We start from the raw sequence: 18956 nt of genomic DNA, 5'->3' as shown, positions 1-18956 counted from the left end.
AAGGAACTCCTCCCTGTGAAAACTGCCTTTGGGCTGGGAGAGAGTTGTAGACTCCACGCAGGCTGGATTTGAACGGAGTCTGCCAGTCACTGGCCAGTGTTCTCACCAATCCACTTCCCACCCCCACTTGCTCTGCTAGTTCAGTAAATGACATTTCCCAGGCCCCATTGCCTGTTGGCTTTTGGCCAGGTTTGGGCAGTGAAGTGGATGGCCCAAGAAGGAGAGGATCAGAGTGAAAAGCTGCTTTTTACCCTCTCCACTCCTTGACCAGCCATGGCTGCCCTGCCCCAGCTCCTGCCAGACACGTCCTCTGTGACTTTGGCTTCCATCTGTCAGTACTGGCTCCAGGGAGCTCATCATGCCTGGTATTTCCAGACCAGGGAAATTAAAGACTTCCTCATTAGGTTAATCTCATCATGGCCTTCTCTGCTTCTAACTGCCATCTCAGCTCTTCCATTTTTCAAATAACAAATTCCCTGTTTTAAACCCCCTCTATGTGAAATATCTAGGCAGGCTCTCTGCCTCGCTAACCCCTGACTGACACAGGAGATAGACTGCTTTTGGTGGGGCACAGAGTGGTCTGAAGAGCCATGCAGGGTGAGAGGAGTTAGTCTGTGGGAAAGGAAAACAAAACTAAACTAAACTAAAGGCAACATTAAAAAAATTTTAAAAATAAGGAAATTCCCATGCATGCTGAGACGGCACTAAAGACACAACAACATTCTGACTCTGGTAGAATTCGGGGAATGTTGAGGAAGGTTTTGTGTCTGCACAAATGTTTTGACCTAATGTAAGGAACAAATGGTGCCCAAAGAGAGCACATGCGGTCCACCTTCTTTATTTTCCACTAACTTTGAATCATCTGTTTGGAATTCTTGGGAATGACTCACCCAGTCAAAACACCAGAAATTTAAGGGGTCTTCTTCCTCCAAATTATACACATGGAGGCAGTGAATCTTCTGTGTGTTAAAGTGATTTGCTCAAGGTCACACAGCTGGTAGAGACAGAAGGGAACTCCTGTCTTCTATTCCAAGTCCAAAGCTATTTTCTTTCTACCATCTGAGCCTCTAGCAATTCTTCCAAGTCTCAGTTCATTACATGTAGTTTGGTCCTTCAGTAACTACAAGGTTACGAACAAATTTGAATGAGTTTACTCCCTGTTAATTTGTAATTTTGAACTGATAACAATGATCATGTTATTCATTTCAAAGTAACCAGTGAAAGGAAATAATGCAATTTAATAAAGTGACAGGTGTTATACAATCAACTGAAATGCAGGCACAATTCAGGTTGGAAGATGTATTCTACTTTGTTAATAACAAAACAAGAAAACCTTGAGCCTGTGGTGTTAACAGTATTGTCTTCTAATTAGCCTTTATGAAATCTTGGAAATGCATCACTTTTTGACTAAATACCGAGTTTGGGGATAAAAATAAATATCTGAGACAAAGGCTTTAGAGACATTATCTGTTTAATAAATATGATTGTAAAAGCAATAAACAAGAGCAATTATACATTACACTACATAGTATTTAACAAAAAATACATCAAAAAAGTCATTTTAAAATTAGAAGTAGTTCCAATACTATAAGAAAACTTTCATTTTTTTTTTTTTTAAATTGGCTTCCTATAAAAATAAGTTGGCAAATGAGGGATTTCAATGCTCAGTTGGAATCCTGGAAAACACAGAACAGCTGCCAAGCACCCCATTGCTCTCAAAGTTGCTGTTTGGAACTTCTGAAAAACAAGCAAAGCGAACCTCTGCATTTTGGACAGTGGATCCAATTAGGAATAAGGCAAGGGAGAAAATGTTGGTTGGGTAGTTCAGGGTACAGCTTGCACAGTTTGCCTTCTGGGGTTTTAGAAAATGTTGCAGTGTTCTATTTTTAGCTTGCCCTGAATCTCACCTTCCACACACATCCCTCCCCATACTCCTCTGGCCTTAAGCCCACCAAACTCCTCATTGTGTTTGCATCTGCTATTAGCGAGTAGGTAGGCACTTGGGTCCCTCCCATTTGTAGGCTGACATCACTGCCTTGTCTTTGGGCTTGAGCTGGAATGGCCTGTATTGGCGGTTCTCAAACTTGAGCATCATCATGATCACCGGGATGGCTTGTCAAAACTGATTGCTGGGACCACTCCCCTTCAGAAATAGAGAGCAACACTGTTCATCCCCTAGAGTTTCTGACTCAGTAGCTCAGGGGTACAGACCCAGAATTGGCATTTCTAACAAGTCAGGGTGATGCTGATACTGACAGCCAGAGTCCCACACTTTGAGAACCACTAGCCACGGTCACAGGAACAATGAGTAGTACCTTGCCTCACTAATCACCTACAGGTGGGAGGGAGCTTTGAGGAGAGGCACATGAGGACGCTGGAGATGCTGAATCTATAGCTGGCCACCTCTGGTCACTCTCCAAAATGTCAGGCATCTCATGTCTGCCTCTATTGTAAATTGGGACTGACAGCCCCTTCTTCCCTATGTCTCTACACTCATTTATTTCACTGACAAATAATTTTCACAATACTACTCTAGGCAAGGCACTGTGCTACATTAAGAGTATTATACCCTTTTTCACAATTTTCTAATTAAAATGAATTGAACTGCAACTCTGAGGACTCCCTGTGCTGGTGTGTGTGAGCCTCTTTTGGTTTCTAAACACTTTGTCTTCCAGATGAAATTTGGGAGGCTCCAACTGAAGAGAATCAATGAGGATGTTTTCTATGAGTTAGGAAGCCTGGCCGGTTGGGAATCAATTGAGTTTTACAAGAAGGTGGTCACCACAGGCCCAACCCATTGCCCAGATTCACACGGGGACTCTTCAAACATAAAACCTTCTGCATGGTTAATTTCTGGCAGCAGCTTTGCTATTCTTCCCCTGTCTGAGCAACATTAGGGCAGGGAGCATCAGGATCTTTAGGATATCTTCATTATCACCAGGTCCCCTATGATACCCTGTTGTTGGCTTGGGGACACAGGCAAGAAGGAGACTAGGTTCTCTGGGTGGTTTATCAGAATTGATTTCTCCTGCCCTTCAAGTGGGCTTTGTCCAGTCCAAATACTGAAGGGACTCCAGTAGTGGATGAACTTTTGTTCCCTTCTTTCTCTGGTCCTTCTATCATGATCCCCCTTGGACAAATGGGAATTTCTTCATGGTTTGAGGATCTAAGGATTGTGAGGATTTCTTTTGCTTTGCTGGAGTGGGGTAACTCCTCCCCTACATACTGACTTATCTTTCCATTACTGATACGGTGATACTCAGAGATCAGAGAGCACATGTGAAATCACCAGGATCACCCTAAATAATCAAAATCTCATCCTAATGTAAGATAAGACCTATTTTCTCAGACATTTTGACATTCTCAAACATTAAGTCCATTAACCTGTTTCTCCTTCTGGTTAAAATCAGTTTTTATTTCACAAATATTTTGTATTCTCCTGTGAGAAAGGAAGTATATGGTAACAGCAACTATCACAGGAAGACATTACCCTGCAATACAGTCACATGTTCTACACATTTCTCACAAGAATCTTCCAGAATCTGACCACACGAGATGTCTGTTAATGTGCGACAACACCACTATTCAGCTGTGAACTTTCTTTTCCAAAGAATATGGCCAGGTTTGACTGCTTTGCATATATCAACTCTTTCACATTACATGTTTCCAGGTGGGAAAAGGCAAGGATATTTGAAAAAGACAGATTCTGGAGGAAGAGACAAAGGGTACATGAAACTGAACCCTGCTGGGCAGGATGCAGCCTGAGCAGTGTGCACAGAAGCTGGCATGCTTGGGAGCATACAAAACAGACAGAGAGCCAAGACTCGCAAGTGGTGGGGTCAGGGTTGGCAGAGCCTAGGCTAGTATATAGGAGACATCAGGGGTCATGTCCAAAATCTTGCAACATGTTTGGGAAGAAAAGTAGGAACAGTTGAAAGATTACTTGGGGATTGAAAGGAAGAGATTCAAAGACATCGACAGATCATGGGCACACATGAATGGCGGACAAATGGGAAGGCAAGACAAAGGGTAACAACTAGAAAAAATCCCATCTTCTACATCAGTTGGGGCAGGAGTAGGGAAAGCTGCAAGGAGAAAAGTTGAACAAGAAACAAAGGTCCGTCTCTGACATGCTTTGCGTCCCTGCCTCCCTTCCTTTCCTATTGTACCTGCACGCACGATCTTCAGCTTGCATCTTTGTCCCTGTGGCCACAGAGAATGGAGAGAAAGCAGCCTTTGTGACCACTGCTGACCAACAGAGCTACCAATGCTAACTTAGAAGGGGAAAGGACAGTAAGGACAGTGGAACAGAGAAACAGCTCAGGGTTTCAAACTCCTGTGCATGTCTTTGTGTCTTATGAAAAGGCCTGGGATGGCTAATCCACCCCTCAGCCAGGAGTGCTAAAATAGCTGTTAAATCTAGAGCCAAGAATGTTTCCAAAAATACATGCAGATTTCCTTGGCCTATATATGTTATGAATTTTCTACAAACACGACCGATCAGAAAAAAGAGAAGAAGAAAAGGGGAGGGGAGTGTTTTCCATTAAAATAGAGCACCTGTACACTGCCCCTCCAAACATGTCCTCAAGGTATTGTCCACATGCACAGGCTTAAAGCTAAAAACCCTTGTTGTCTGTGTCAGAAGAATTAAAAGTCCCGGTGCAGTGAGTGTTTTGTTTTTATTTGTTTGGATTTTGACTGTTTTTATTTTATTTTTTGTTTTGATTTTTGTTTGTTTTTTTGTTTTTTGTTTTTTGTTTTTTTTACTGGCGTCCTCCATTCAAACATTTACATAGGTAGGGATTTCTTTTGTGCTTTGATTCTCAGCAACTATGGAAATACTTCCTGGCAAAATAGGAAACAGAACAACAGAGGAAAGAAAAGAAACACAAAGTTAGTGGTCATGAAGGATGATGCGCTGGACAAGAGCGAAATTCTTTCCTGATCAGCAGGTCGCCTGTAGCCTTTGGGGGTTTTCCTTAAATTGCAAATTGTGACCCAGCAGATCCCCGCTTTGGCGTTGAAGGTGGAGTGGCGTGTCTTGCTCTTTGCAATCGGAGAGATGAGTCACCAGGTTGAGTAGAAGGGGAGGGAGGGGAGGGTAAAGCTACTCTCCTAAGAGAAAACGTGTAACACTTACTCATTTAATGAAACTGGAAATGGAAAGGTGTCAGAGAATTTGCAATGTGTTGTGAGATGTTCCTGGAGAAGGAGGAATTGCTACTGTCATACAGTAAGCAGCCACTGTGCTCTACATTCTGTGCAAATGGGACTGAGAACCAAATAACCCCAAAAGGCAGTGTCTTAGAAGCTTTGCAAAGGAACAGACAGAGGGTGGGGTTGGGGGGTTGAGGGGATGCTTTTCTGGACTTGCAGACAGAAAAGCCTTTTCCCTTCTTAACCCAACGCCATGTGAATTTATTACCGTATCTCCCCGCACCCCGTAAAAGAAAATGCACAGTGAAAACTGGACACCACATGTGGCTGCAGTTGTCACTATTACCTATAATATGGGCCAGTCATTGCACTTAAGTTTCCCCTGAATGTCTCCACAGACCTGCCCCATGTAGTGAGGGTTCTGTTTCTGCTTACATGTTCATTTTTTCCCCCAAATAACAGATTAAAATTTTTATGTTAAGGCCTTCTGGGTAGTTTGGCATTATGACATTAGAGTGAAGTGTGAAAAGTTGTGTAATAATTTATCCTTCAAGGTCAGCAATGCAGGATCTAGATGTGAACATTTACAGCTTCAACTCCTGAAGCCAACTGACAGGAGGAGCCAAGGAGAGAAATGGATCAGCAATGGTGGCTCCATGGATTTGTCTAACTTCCTGGGAAAGTTCTTCTGCAATAAATAGTAGGACTTAGCAACTGAGACCTACCTATTGGTCTCCCATGCTTACTTCACAGGCAGAGAGAGGTTATTGAAATATGAAATATGAAGTCCATTTTAAGGACTATATGATAAGGGACAGTTGAAAAAAAAAAAAAAGAGGCATTTGCTGATCTGCTCTGCAATAGTCTAATCCTGCAGTTGGACTCTCTCAGGATCCTCACTCCCAAACTTTGTGCTTCTTGTTCTCAAGTTCTCAGAAACCATGTTTCCTGGGGGACAGTTTCTAGATAACTGCTAGATTAAAAACAAATCTCTGATGTTCAGACTGGCCACTCTCAGTATGTCCCTTCTCTAGTAGTGCTCTGGAGCCCTTTGCCTCCACAGGGTTGTCCAGAGTTGAGCTGCCATGTTTGGTTCTGGTCTTACACATCCTGTCCTCCAAACCCTTCCCAGCCCTCCAGTTCACCATCCCCAGCCTCTGGGGCCTCCCATTCTTGTCTATTGTTAGGGCCAACATCTGTTCTTTGCTCATAAACATATGAAGCCCAGCGTTTTAGGGAGGGTTTTTGCAAAAGGGGAAATTAATTAATGAGGGGGGGTACTAAATAGAAGCAAGAAAGAGGCATCTTAGCTGTTTTTCTCAGGGATGTTAGAACAGAAGGAAGTGATTATATGAAGCCAGAAAGCAGTTAGAGGGAGAGTCAGCTATTGGTTACTCAGGCTGAACAACTGACGGCTACTGGGAATCATTTACCTACGAGCTGTGATTCCACCTTCTCATCTCTAAGCAGGCCAGGCCTCCTTAGTTCAGTCTGAGGGATATTGGGCCTGCTCTCAGTGTGACTGACTGGACTGATCATCTCTTGTTCTTTTTCATTCTGCATCTGGGCATAAACATTAATCCCCGGGATCTTCCTAAAACATTAACAGAAACCATCACTGCTGTGCAAGGGAGAAGCATCACACTGCCACGTGTGCTTCTGAACCTGTCAGAGGGAAGAGGCAGGGGAGACGTGGGTGGAGGGACACGCACCTTTTAAACTTGTAGATGACGAACACGGCCAGCCCCACAAACACCACCGACAGCAGCATCAACATGGCGGAACCACTGTGGGTTGGAGTAAGGTCCACCAGTGGGGCTGGGGGAGGAAACAAGGCATGGTCATGAGCAGAAACTCAGGCAGGTGGGACTCCATGAGAGCCTCACACAGTTCACACACAGGCTTGGTGAGTCCCAGAAAGCCACACGGATGAACATATAAGGTGCACATCGTAAGGCTGATAGGTGTGTGCATCTGAGCCTGTCCCGGACCCCTGAATGCTCCAGTTGGGGTGTCCAAGTACTGCAGTGGCACAAGGAAGAGCAAATACCCTGGAGCCAAACAGCTGGGATTCCAGCCTTCCTCTCCCACCTGCTGCTGTACTATCCTGGGCAAGTTAGTCCACCTTAATGTGCCTCTGTGGTTAGAGACTGATGGTCCATACCTTTGTGGTCACAAAGATTAAATGAGTTAATGTACCTAATTATTAAGAACCTCTAAGTTTTGCTTTTATTTCTAAGGCTGCTACTCTTATTATTATTATTACTAATCAATACATATGTTCCTCGAGTTACTAATGTCGGGGTAATATCCTGATGAACTCATTGTAACTTGAAAATATCATAAGTCAAAATGCATTGAAACTACCAAACATCACAGCTTAGCCCAGCCTACCTTAAACTTGCTCAGAACACTTACATTAGCTTACAGTAGGGAAAAAAAGAAATCATCAAACAAAAGCCTATCTCATGTAACTTACTGAATACTGTACTGAAAGTAAAAAACTGAATGGTTGTTTGGGTAAACCTCCTAAGTCCAACCATTGTAAGTCAGGGACCATCCATATTTATAGTAATAGAATGCTAATTGTTATTAAATTTTTCCATACTCTACATGCAAGCTTTTCCCACTAAGCATAGCAGATAACCAGTAAAACCACCAGTGTGAATATTTTTGTGAATTATCCAATCTATTTTGCTCCTCTCCCATTAGTTGTAAGGAAAGAACTGGAAAAGTGACAACACGTGTTATATTTTTTGCGCACTACAGGGAGTTGATGGCTAAGTGAATATTTCACAAGGGCAGTCACTGTAATGCTGGGGAAGAAGTATGCCATCCAGATGGCTCCACAACTTCCTGAAGTCCTAACAGCAAGTTCCTGCCCTTCAAATGCAGTGATTTCTCCTCCCAGATAAAACAAAGCTTCTGCATGCACCAGTCTCCCCGAGTTCCCCCTTAGAGTACAGTGCTGGAAAACATCTCTCCCGAACTCAAAATCTTCTTGCACCTCAGGGTCAAACCTGTTGTACTTGTAATGACTTTGTTTGCAATTAATTTCTACCCTCTCAAGAACTGACAGTTTGCAAATCTGGCCCAGCTCCAGCCTAAGCAACGATCCACGCAAACCCCGTGGAAGCCAGGATGCTGACCTTTACCTTCCATCAATTTAAGCAGAGTCTGATGCCCAGAAATGCAGGTGACCTTTAAGCACCATTTTCTGTGGCTTGTCTCTGTTGAGAGCCGAGAGGGCTACATTCTGGTCATCAAGGTAGAAACGTTCAAGAATAAGTGACTGCAATATTAATGGTCTCAGACCAGACCCTCAGCTGTTTCTACTCTGTTTGGTTTTCATAAGATTACATCCCTGCCACTCAGTGGCCACCACTAGAAAGCATATTTCATGTAACCACACAGTTCACTGTAAAATGAAAGCCAAGCCTTCTTCTTTCTCAGAAAATAGGATTAGTAAGTTTAGTAGAATTGGCTCACTGAATATAAGGAAGCCCTCTGCTCTTTTCTCTCCCTGTGGGTCAAATAGGTGTGTAAGTCAAGCAGCTGTGTCAGTGTATGTGAGAAGACGGGTGCAGCCCCACTGTCATGGAACACCCGAGGAAAATTTGCTTTCCATTTGTAATAAGATAATAAAGTCTCAGTGCTATCAGCCAAGTCCAGGAACACTTCGGAATGAGCACTGCAGTTGGTGGGATATCAGCAGGGAAGAAAACACCTTCCATTTATTATGGACATTATCCCTACTTATTTTCACAAATGAAATGGGGACCGTGATCCGCATTATCAGTGAAGTTCTCCTTGGTTACTGTCACTCCAAAGACTTGGAACGAGTAAGTGGAGAACAAAGATGAATCACGGACCCATGTACACACACTTGCTATATATTCACCCTGGTGGAAGATAATTAGAAATTTTAAAAGATATTCCTGAATGTGGGCCTTAGGATTAAGACCGTATAGCACAGGAAGAAATAGCAAGCGACAAGCTAAAATATTGTTTTTAAAGGAGCAGTTAGAATCCTAGATCGTATACTTTGAAACTTCGATGGCATGTAAATGTACAGATTAATGTGTGGTGTGTGTGTGTGTGTGTGCGTGTGTGTGTGTGTGTGTGTGTTTGTGTGTATGTGAAGAGAGAGAGAGAGAAAGAGAGAATAGAGAAATTAATCCTCATGTACTCTTCATTTAAGTCTCAACAGCCATCAGTTGACCGCCAATCTTATTTTCTTTCCATTCCCATCTAATCCCACAGTCCCACCACCGGACTATTTTGAAGAAGCTCTCAGATATCATACAATATCATCATCTGCCACACTAAAAGATAAAATCTCTCTCTTTTCATTATCACAATACTATCATCACATTTTTTAAAAAGATATTTGTAAGGTAATTTCCTAATGCAAACCCTTCATCTGTCAGGGAGTAAATGAAGGCCTAGAGATGGTTAGGGTCAGGAGTAGTTTAATTTCTCAGCCTGGAAGTGAGCTGTCGGCATAGCTTCTTGGTGCAACCAAGAAGACACAGCTTGCTTGAAGAGATGGCATGGAAATAAATGGAAAACTGAGAGAGGAAATTCCTTGGCTATGTTCTCACTAACACAAGAGCAAACACACATAAGTAGCTACACACATGCACGCGCGCACGCACGTGCACACACACACACACACACACACACACACACACACACACACACGAGCTTCATTGCCTATCTTTAGCTTCCTCCTCCCATCCCTCTTCCCATCACAAGGTTAAATCTTTTAATCCTAAACCATTCACACCCAAATTGTTCTTAAAGCAGCAGTGTTAACACTGTTAGGTAATTAGCACATCTGTGTGGAAAAATAAGCTTTCCTCTCCCCAGTTCCCAAACTCATGCTCTTCACTCCCTCTCCATCACTTCATCACTTCTCGACGCAGTGGACAGCAGCGGAGAGAGACTGAGTGAGTGCCACTGCTCTCTGTGTCCCCTGGGTGGCTTCTGCTTGCTGATCTGTGCCTGAATATAAACGGGTTTGACTGCTCCCACAACAGCGGCTGCGTATCTTAGTTTGCCCAATACTTAGGTGCATTTCTGTGTGTTTTGCTGAGGAATGGACAGTACTGATAAATGGGCTTTGGCTTGTTGTGGGGAATTAGCATAAATTAATCCCTCTTCAATTGCAGCCTAAACAAGGTAGATGGGTGGGAGAAAAGTGCTGTGCAGTTTTTTGCCATTATGAGTAAACAGAGCAAAACAGGGATATAAGCAGCGCTCCAAGTGACTCAACATTTCTAAGCCTAGATGCTGGCACCCACCATTTGAAAAATCCTCTGAGGATCTTAGCAATGCTTTGAATTATTGTATTCTCTTTATAAGGATCCGGGTTGATTATCATAATAGGAAAGCTTACAGTAATAAACATACCTTTTTGTGAAAAAAGATTGACATATATGGTCACAGCTGTACATCTGAGAGTAAACTCAGAAATATGTGTTTGGAGTTAAGTTACTGATAGGGTCCCATTTTGGAATCCGATCCTGGTTCTACCACTTGTAGACTAAGGGACTTAAACTTACACTCAGTTTCCTCATTTGCAACATGGAGATAAAAATCATGTTTGGTGTAGTAAGTTGTGAGAATGAAAGGAGATGGAATTTATAAAACACTGTCACAGTCTCTGGCACATGGAATATGCCCAAAATTTTTACCCTGTTATTATTACTATCATATTTCTGAAAGTATATTCTGTAGAAAAACAGTCCTGAAAGAATTCCAGAGTGAAGTAATTTTGGGAAATGGCATACCCCTTCTGAAGATTCATGATGCACATCAGGATATTAAAGGTTTGCAGTCCTACAGAAGAGGAACTCACTTACCATTACTACAGTTTTCCATAAACTCCTCCGACCAGTGTGCCACAGAGCACTTGCTAGGGAATGCCTCACCCTGAGAACCACTGTCCCCCACACTGCAGCTGCCCTACGCTTGGTTGATTTTCAAGTTTTGAAAACAAGGGCATGGTAGCATAAACCAGCGAAGCCAGGCAAAACACATGGTGGCTATCTTGTGTTCACTCTCGTTCTATTCAAGGCACCACCTTGGAGAACTTCCACCTGCACTATGACCCTGAAACTCTCAGCTTTACTACATTTCTAATCCAAGAGCTGATGCTGTCAAGAAGTTACAAAAACAAGTTAATTCACCTTAGCTTGATTTTCTTTTTTTCCAAAGCGTGCTCAAGTCCAACTTGAATTATCAGTCTCTGGTATGAAAATCCTTGTGGTCTGGAACCTATTTTAGATAATTAAGATGGTGTGGAAATAGCACAGTGCTATTGTGCAAAATGGGCATAAAGACTCATGCTCACTTGGTCAATGAACTTCCTACATTTGTCTTGAATGGTATGACTGGGTTATGGTTTGACTGTGCCCCACAGAGATATATGTTTTAAATTTAATCCCCATTGTGAGGCATTAAGAGGGTGGGAACTTAAAATGGTGGTTAGAGGTGAGGCCTTTAATTGGTGATTAGCAGTAGATAAGATTATTAGAATGAAGCTCCTGTAAGTGAATACTAATGGATTTATAAGAAGAGAGAGGGATCAAAGAATATAAATATACACATGTGCTCTCTGTTCACTCCCATGCTGTACCAGGAAGAAAGCTATAACCAGATGTGTGTCTTGAACCTCCAGAACTGTGAGCTTAATAAACTTCTTGAGTATATAGTCATCCATTCTCAGGTATCTCATTACGGTTATGCAAAATGGACTAATATGGTCTTTGTGAGTCTCTAATATCCATATATCTATGTATACATATACATATGTGTATATATATGACTATTTTGCATAATAGATTGAGTCTCATCATTCATGAAATTATCTAGCCTAGGGCATGCCTGACTTTTATATTTTCTGGGTCACTAAAATAAAACAAAACAAAAACCAAAGTGTCTTCTTGTTGCTATTAGTAGCTGTATATGATTATGGCTCTCAGATAGAGTTTTCTAAATTATCTAAAAACATTTCAGGTCTGCACTAAGTGAGTTGTCACCCTCATGGGCACTGACTACATTGCTGGTGCTATTCTCTACCACTCTCTGTGTCCAGGTCTTGTACAATGAGTTTGCGGCTTTTCCCACCAAGAGGTGAGATCTGCTTCTTTCACCCTGCGAGTCTGGACTACCATTACAACATGCATTTGGCAACAGGAGACAACAGCAGTGATGGTGTGCTCATCATGTGTTTGAAAAGCTGTGTCCTTCTGCTCTCTGCCCCTCTGGGAACACTGCTGTGGCATACAAACTCAGAACAGTTTCCTGAAGGATGAGAGGCTGCATAGAGAACAGTTGAGTCATGTTAATCAATGCCAATCTAGATCAGTCGGTATCCAGCCACCCTGCCATATGTGGGGCAGTAGTGGCCAAGATCATAAGCACTCCCTAAATGTTGACAGACAAGACCAAAAGAACCACCCAGCTGATCTGCAAACTCAGAAGCAACAATAAAAGCTTGGTGTTAAGATGCTGAACTTCTAGGTGATTTGTTACATAGCAACAGCCTACCTCCTCTCCTTACCATTCTCTCTTTCAATCACTTAAAATCCAACTAGTGAGTCTCACCTTTGGTTCTACATTATCCAATTCTTGGAAAGGACTTGGTAAGGGTAAAAATAAGCCTATCTTAAAGGGTTTCCTAAAAGAGAACACTTTAAAAGAATGCGCTACTAAAGCTTATACTGACAAATAGGTATAATCCAGGACAGTCCTGATCACTTGAGGTGTAAGAAACATGGTAGTGTCTAAAGGGTAGCTGGACCTAGGTTCTGAATTCTTCTCTATATTTTATGTGTTTTCTCATTTTTTTTTTCCCAGACCAATAATTTCCAGGTGCCTCTTCAGACCTGGTCTATTTAGGCCAGTTACCCTTGAGGCTATTTCAGTCCTTTTATGAGCTCAGATAATTATAAAGAAGGGAAAAAAAAAAAAAGCTGATAAAGAATCTATTAGAAGCTGAGGAATAGCTTCATTGCCTATCTTGATAGATTTAGGAAAGCATCACATTCATTTCATCACCTTGGGGTAAGGAATCTATTTAGATCTCTCAGCTCCTATGAGTACTCATCGTAACACCACAATGAGTAAATAATTGTCAAAAGTCAGTTTCTGTGTATCTGTGAAACTACTTAATTATTTGAAGAGGAAAAAATTAATTTTAGGAAAAACAAAATGAAGGACAAATACTATCACTCTTAATTTACTCACAAGAGACCTATAAGTGATAACTGTGTAGATAATAAGGCAACCAGAGACTAAAGAGACCAGAGAAATTTATTGGCTGTGGAAGTTTCACTAGTACTAATTCTATTCCTAAATGGAAAAATGTTATGGCAACAATTTGCTTCACTTTACATTTCAGAACTCCACCACAACCATTTGACATGTGCATCTGTAACGATGTGGCTTAGGTTATAATGTAGTGTCCAAAGCTTCTTGACTAATGTTGGGCTGTGTCTTTCTCATTATGAAGCCAGAGGGCAGAATTCATGAGTTTCATAGCCTAGGTTGAAATTTGGAGCTGCACACTTGCAACCCTTACTCATAACATGTCTGGTGGTAGCAACTGAAGCCTGGAAATATTAATTCTCTAATATCTCTGTGATAATATCTTTTTATTACACCCACAAAAGAAATTAAACCAGTCAGCAAAACCATGGAAGCCAAGATAACACAAGATAATGGTTTTATTACAAAACCCACATATACCCTTGACAAAGGACAGTTATCCTAAATGTAGCTGCTTAAATGAGGTAACTGATAGACAGGAGGCATGGGGGTGACGTTTTTTAATATAAAATTTTATTTAACCTGAGATTTGAGGCTCTTCCTTTGAGAAATATTAACTTTCCATCCTCTTTTTTTTTAATCTTGGTGAAGAGTGACCCATCTGGAAAGGTAAGGGTAGAACAGCATCCGGATTCTGAGGTGTGTGCATGGATACAGTGAGATGTGGATGTATCATTTTCTGCTCATGCTAGCACATGAATAGCATCTAGATAATATAATTTATTTAACTCTCATAAAGCTCACGGCTATTCAATTATATCTGCCACTAAGATTCTCGCTCACACTTTAATCATTTTTCAACAGCTTTACAGTCACAGCACTTGGCTGGCCTTTGCCATTTCTCTAGATTATGGATAGAGCATATCCCAGATTTGGAGGCATGCTTCATTTTTCTTCCCGTCATCTACCTATTCTGCCAATTACATTGTCTCCAACGACACCAGGAAATTAGATTTTAATGTGTATTAATAATTTCCTCCTATACTTAATATTACCGGCCCTTCTTATTTCTGAGTGGATATTCTACTTACAAATCAGATTTATTTCTGGAGATGGTCCTACACCTTCCCTTGTTTGGCAGATGGGGTTTTGTCTGTGGAATGCTTGCCAACATGGGTTGTTCAGGCTGGTAAAAGGGATGGCTGTATAAGCATCATTTGGGAAACTTGCTTAAAAAAATGCAGATTCCTGGATAGCATCCCTTGGGACTCCCTGGGATTTTTTACTGTGTGCAGTGAGGTCTGAAAATTCTCTTATTTTCACAAAGCTTCTTAAGTTTACTGAAATGTGCTCTGCTTTGAGAATAAATGATTTACAACAGAGATTGCCTACCCTGGGTTAGAAACAGCTTTTCCAACCATAGAAGAGGATTTCACTTATTCTAAGTGGTTAGAAGAAATCAGTTAGCCGTGTCCCTTCTTGTCCCTCTGTGCAGGGGTATCACCACCCAGATTTTTAGTACATTTGCCCAATAAACAATCCTTGTGATATGCCAATAATCCCTGAAAAGGTACTGTTTGCAGTTTAGTATGGATTAATCGAGTTAGACTTTTGCATACTCAGATAAAATCAGTGTGACCCCCTCTCTTGCTGTCTCTTTATTCTCATGCAGACCTCTTATCTGTTCTACCATAGAAGAATCAACACATTTTTATGCCACTTCCCAATGTCCCTGACCCTAGTCAAATATAAGGACTAAATTATGCACGAACATGACTGCCCATAAGAACAAAGATTACAGTTTGACGATGCTTGAAAGATTTGTACTAGCAAATGAGGGCTTTAATTTACCACCTGTCAGCAGATTCCCCTCACCTGAGAATCTGGTAGGTGGTGGAAAATTTAAAGTCATAGTTGAATGTATATTCAGGTCCTGGTCTTCTCACCTGTTTTCAAGCTCTTATTTCCAGCTTCTTGAAGGGGTATTTCACTTATGTGCTTTATGACATCAAACCTAACATAAACCACCAAAGTTATCTTCTTTGACAACCAAGAAAGAGGCTTCTCCTTCTAGATCCTCAATGCCATCAAATAAATTACCATCTTGGGGTTGAAAACATCTATGTTATAAAGAGAAAGGATTCTGGACTATTACTCAAACTAATTATTTTTAGAAAATCATTTTTTCTACTTCTTTTCTTTTTCCCATGTTTATCATATTTTAATATCTCAAACCTACACTAATGAGATCTTCCTCACTAGTACATATGGATGAGGGTCAATGAAGTTTATGAAATGCTGGCATATTTGTTTACCTTGAATTCTTATAATTTTCCCCTTGATCATAATTTACTTACAGTAAACATACCAACTATTAATATTTGCTAGTACATGCTTAGATGCCCTGAAACACATCAAACAATGCATAATTTGACACATGAACCAGTTGTTGCTGCAATTTTGTTCAAATAGCCTTTCCTTTTGGTGAACTTCCATTCAACCTAGAGGCTCAACCCTACTAAACCTTCTGTATGTAATATTTTTATTGTTTTTATTTACAATTAGTAAATGCTCATGGATTAGCATTGGTGCTTCAGGTCTAGCCAGTATGGAGTGGAATGAGGGTCCTAATTCATCTCATGACAGCTGAGAAATCATAGGTTTAAAGTAATAATGGCAAAATAGGTAACAATTGCCTAGAGTCATATGAAGAATATGATGATAAATCTGAAGTTACCGGAAGCAATGAAACAACTTTTGGCATTTCACGGGCTATTTTCTAAATGGCTTGGGTTTGCTCTTCCACAAATACCTACAGAAATCAAATGGTTTGAATCAGACTCTTCCAGAATCACTGGAAAAACTCTCCTTAAAATGACTTCATTGCTCTTAAAACATATGATTCAAGTACTGTGCAGACCTGTAATCCCAGTAGCCTGAGGCAGGAAGATCATGAGTTCAAAGCCAGCCTCAGCAATTTAGCAAGGCCTTGAGTAACTCAGTGAGGCCCTGTTTTTAAATAAAATCCTAAAAAATATCTGGGGATGTGGGTCAATGGTTGAGTGGTCCTGGGTTCAATACCCAGTACCAAAACACACACGTACACACACACATAAATATGATTAAGAAGGACAGGGTAAATGCATACATGAGAGAGAGGGAAGGTAAGGGAGATATTGTAAAAAAGAGGAAAAGGTCTGGTTGGTAAGGTGAGGATGGAATCATCACAGGTGTGACCTGGAGTGGAGCTCCTTCATGAAGTGACACTGATTTCTGACATTGGAAACACTCCTGTAGGGGAGCACAGCAGTAGAATGAGGATCAATAAGTTCCACTTCTGATTAAGTCTCTTTCAATAACAGCCTCCTGCTGGTCCTTCTTAGAGTCCCTCTTGTACCTCTTGTTCTGGGGCACAAAATTCTAGGGAGTATGGGTTCAATTTTCCTTCAACCTGCCCATCCCATGCTTGCCACATATAAATAGTTTAATAAATGTACTATGGAAAAAATGAGCTGGGTTTCCCCTGGATGCTTATTGGATATTTACGCAAGGCTCCACAAACCAGTTGTTTGGTTACAAGGAATATGATTCCCAACTGATAAGTTGGATCTAAGGATTAACTGAGAAGAATGAGATTTTGAATATATTGCCAAGGCTATACATTACACACATTACCAGGTTATATGTTATACACATCTAATTACAGCAAAAGTCATATTTGTTGTTGAGAACCTGATGGGTACAAGTTCTCTGCTAGGTACAATGATGGGGACAATATAAAGATACAAGGAACTGTACCCACAGGATTTACATAGGAATGACGAAGAGAATGGAAACAATTGGTCGTGACCGTTATCATCGGATAGATATAGATTTAAAAATATATGTCTGGTCAGACCTGGGGAAGATGTTATTTAGGCAAAGCTCTCTGGAAAGAGGCTATGCAAATATTGGCATTGAGCTGAGTATTAAAATACAAGTAGAACAAGGAGATATAAAGAAAGGTGAAGAAGTGGGGAGAAATATTCCAGTCAGGAATAGCATAAGTAAAGATGCATTTTAGTCAAAACACTGGTGCCTACAGTCCAATTACCAGATGATGATTTTTACTCCCTTCATAACTCTCCTGGTTATTCTGCAATGCCATAGTATTTGTCTGCTAAACATGGACACAGGCAGCCATGAAGTCAGAAATGCCCAAGGGAGCCACTCGGGCCATGCACCTCGAACTTACTGATAACATGTTTCTCATCATCTCCCTGTTCTTATGCAATTTCCAAACTCTTTTGCAAAGAGAATTTCTGAAACACAGCTGTCAGGAGGAGTTAGGCCTTCAAGAGGAATTACACAGTAACCAAGGAGCACAGGATGACTAAAAACGAAATAAGGACTGCATTCAAGTTTAGATAAGTTTATATACCAAAGTTAATAGATTCTGAAATATAATATATAGGAGGAAATCAGCAAAACCAATCTCCAGTGACCTCCAGGTATCTGCAAATGCTTACCTTGTATTCTCATGAAAGAAAACAGGGAACTGAATTTGAAAACTAAAATAAGGCTAGTGAATTCCTGAAAGGAGACAGTTCTTTTTCCTTGGAGATAAACCAAATTATGCATTGCTGTTCTCACCAGGAACATACTCTGGCTTGAACATTTTTAAAACAGGACTGCAGAACATCTGCTGAGCAATTAATGGAATGCAGCAGCATGGTATAATGGTCCCTGGGAAGGTATTAGCAATCCTGCTTATGAGACATGAAATGTTGCAAAGGGTGGTCCTTTTTTTAAAACAAAACAAAACAAAACAAAACAAAAAAAGTCATTTCCCCTCCCTTCAGGGGAGATGAGAAGGGAAAGGAAGTTGAGGTGATGATTCTTTCCTTACTCTTCCTCCTTTTCTTCAGACTTCCTCCTGCTTCTCTTACTAGCCACCCAAATATTAATATGTTCATTTCAACTTAAAAGAAATTGTGGCAATTATCTCATCCCACAGATCCTTCATTCAAAGTGTCAGGCTTTCCATGTGTGAAAGGAGAACTGTCTCTAATGCCTTTGGTAGACAGAGTCTAACACCTGTTTAAACAGTTTTTGTACTGCTTTTCTAAATCAGATAACTAGGGCTAACTTAGGATCAATCTCAAACAAGAAGCTGATCCCTCTTAAATTTTGCTTCCTCATCATAATTGTTGAAAAGTACCCATCTTGACACAAATCTTATTTTTTTTTCTATATGAAAGTCCAGTCTATAGAGAGTCTACACCTGGGGATACTACTGATTCTAATACTGCTACAAAAACCATGGTCAAACTCAATATAGCAAAAATTTCCATGACTCAGTCATTTTGTCTGCTTTGGACATTTTCTTCCTATAATCTTTAAACTGGAGCTAATTACCTGCATATAAGTTTACATCTAGAGCAGTTGCCTGTCAGTCATGACAGAAAGCTTAGTGATGCCAGGTTTGGAATTTGCTCAAAGACCCTACTAGCAAATCTCACAGGAAAGAACCCCCAGTAGCC

General features: G+C 41.0%; 1 protein-coding gene across 8 annotated transcripts in view; it reads right to left on the bottom strand.

Annotated features, from left to right (window-relative positions):
* Window positions 1-1461: 1461 nt before the first annotated feature.
* Window positions 1462-18956, bottom strand: part of SORCS1 (sortilin related VPS10 domain containing receptor 1) — a 469944-nt gene continuing 452449 nt past the window's right edge. The window contains exons 25-27 of one of the 8 annotated variants that reach the window (XM_079136902.1): window positions 6870-6975; window positions 6591-6751; window positions 1462-1737 (exon numbers count right to left, since the gene is read on the bottom strand). In XM_079136902.1, the coding sequence (XP_078993028.1) occupies window positions 1658-1737; window positions 6591-6751; window positions 6870-6975 (347 nt within the window). In that variant the 3' untranslated portion in view covers window positions 1462-1657. Of the gene's footprint in view, window positions 1738-4704; window positions 5846-6590; window positions 6752-6869; window positions 6976-18956 lie in introns of those variants that run through there. The other 7 variants (XM_079136901.1, XM_079136904.1, XM_079136903.1 and 4 more) reach the window with 7 other exon arrangements.

The sequence above is a fragment of the Sciurus vulgaris genome (genome assembly GCF_902686455.1).
Source record: "Sciurus vulgaris genome assembly, chromosome: 4".
Classification (NCBI taxonomy): domain Eukaryota; kingdom Metazoa; phylum Chordata; class Mammalia; order Rodentia; family Sciuridae; genus Sciurus; species Sciurus vulgaris.
Note: the sequence above shows the minus strand (reverse complement) of the source record. Positions and strands in the feature narration are given on the sequence as shown.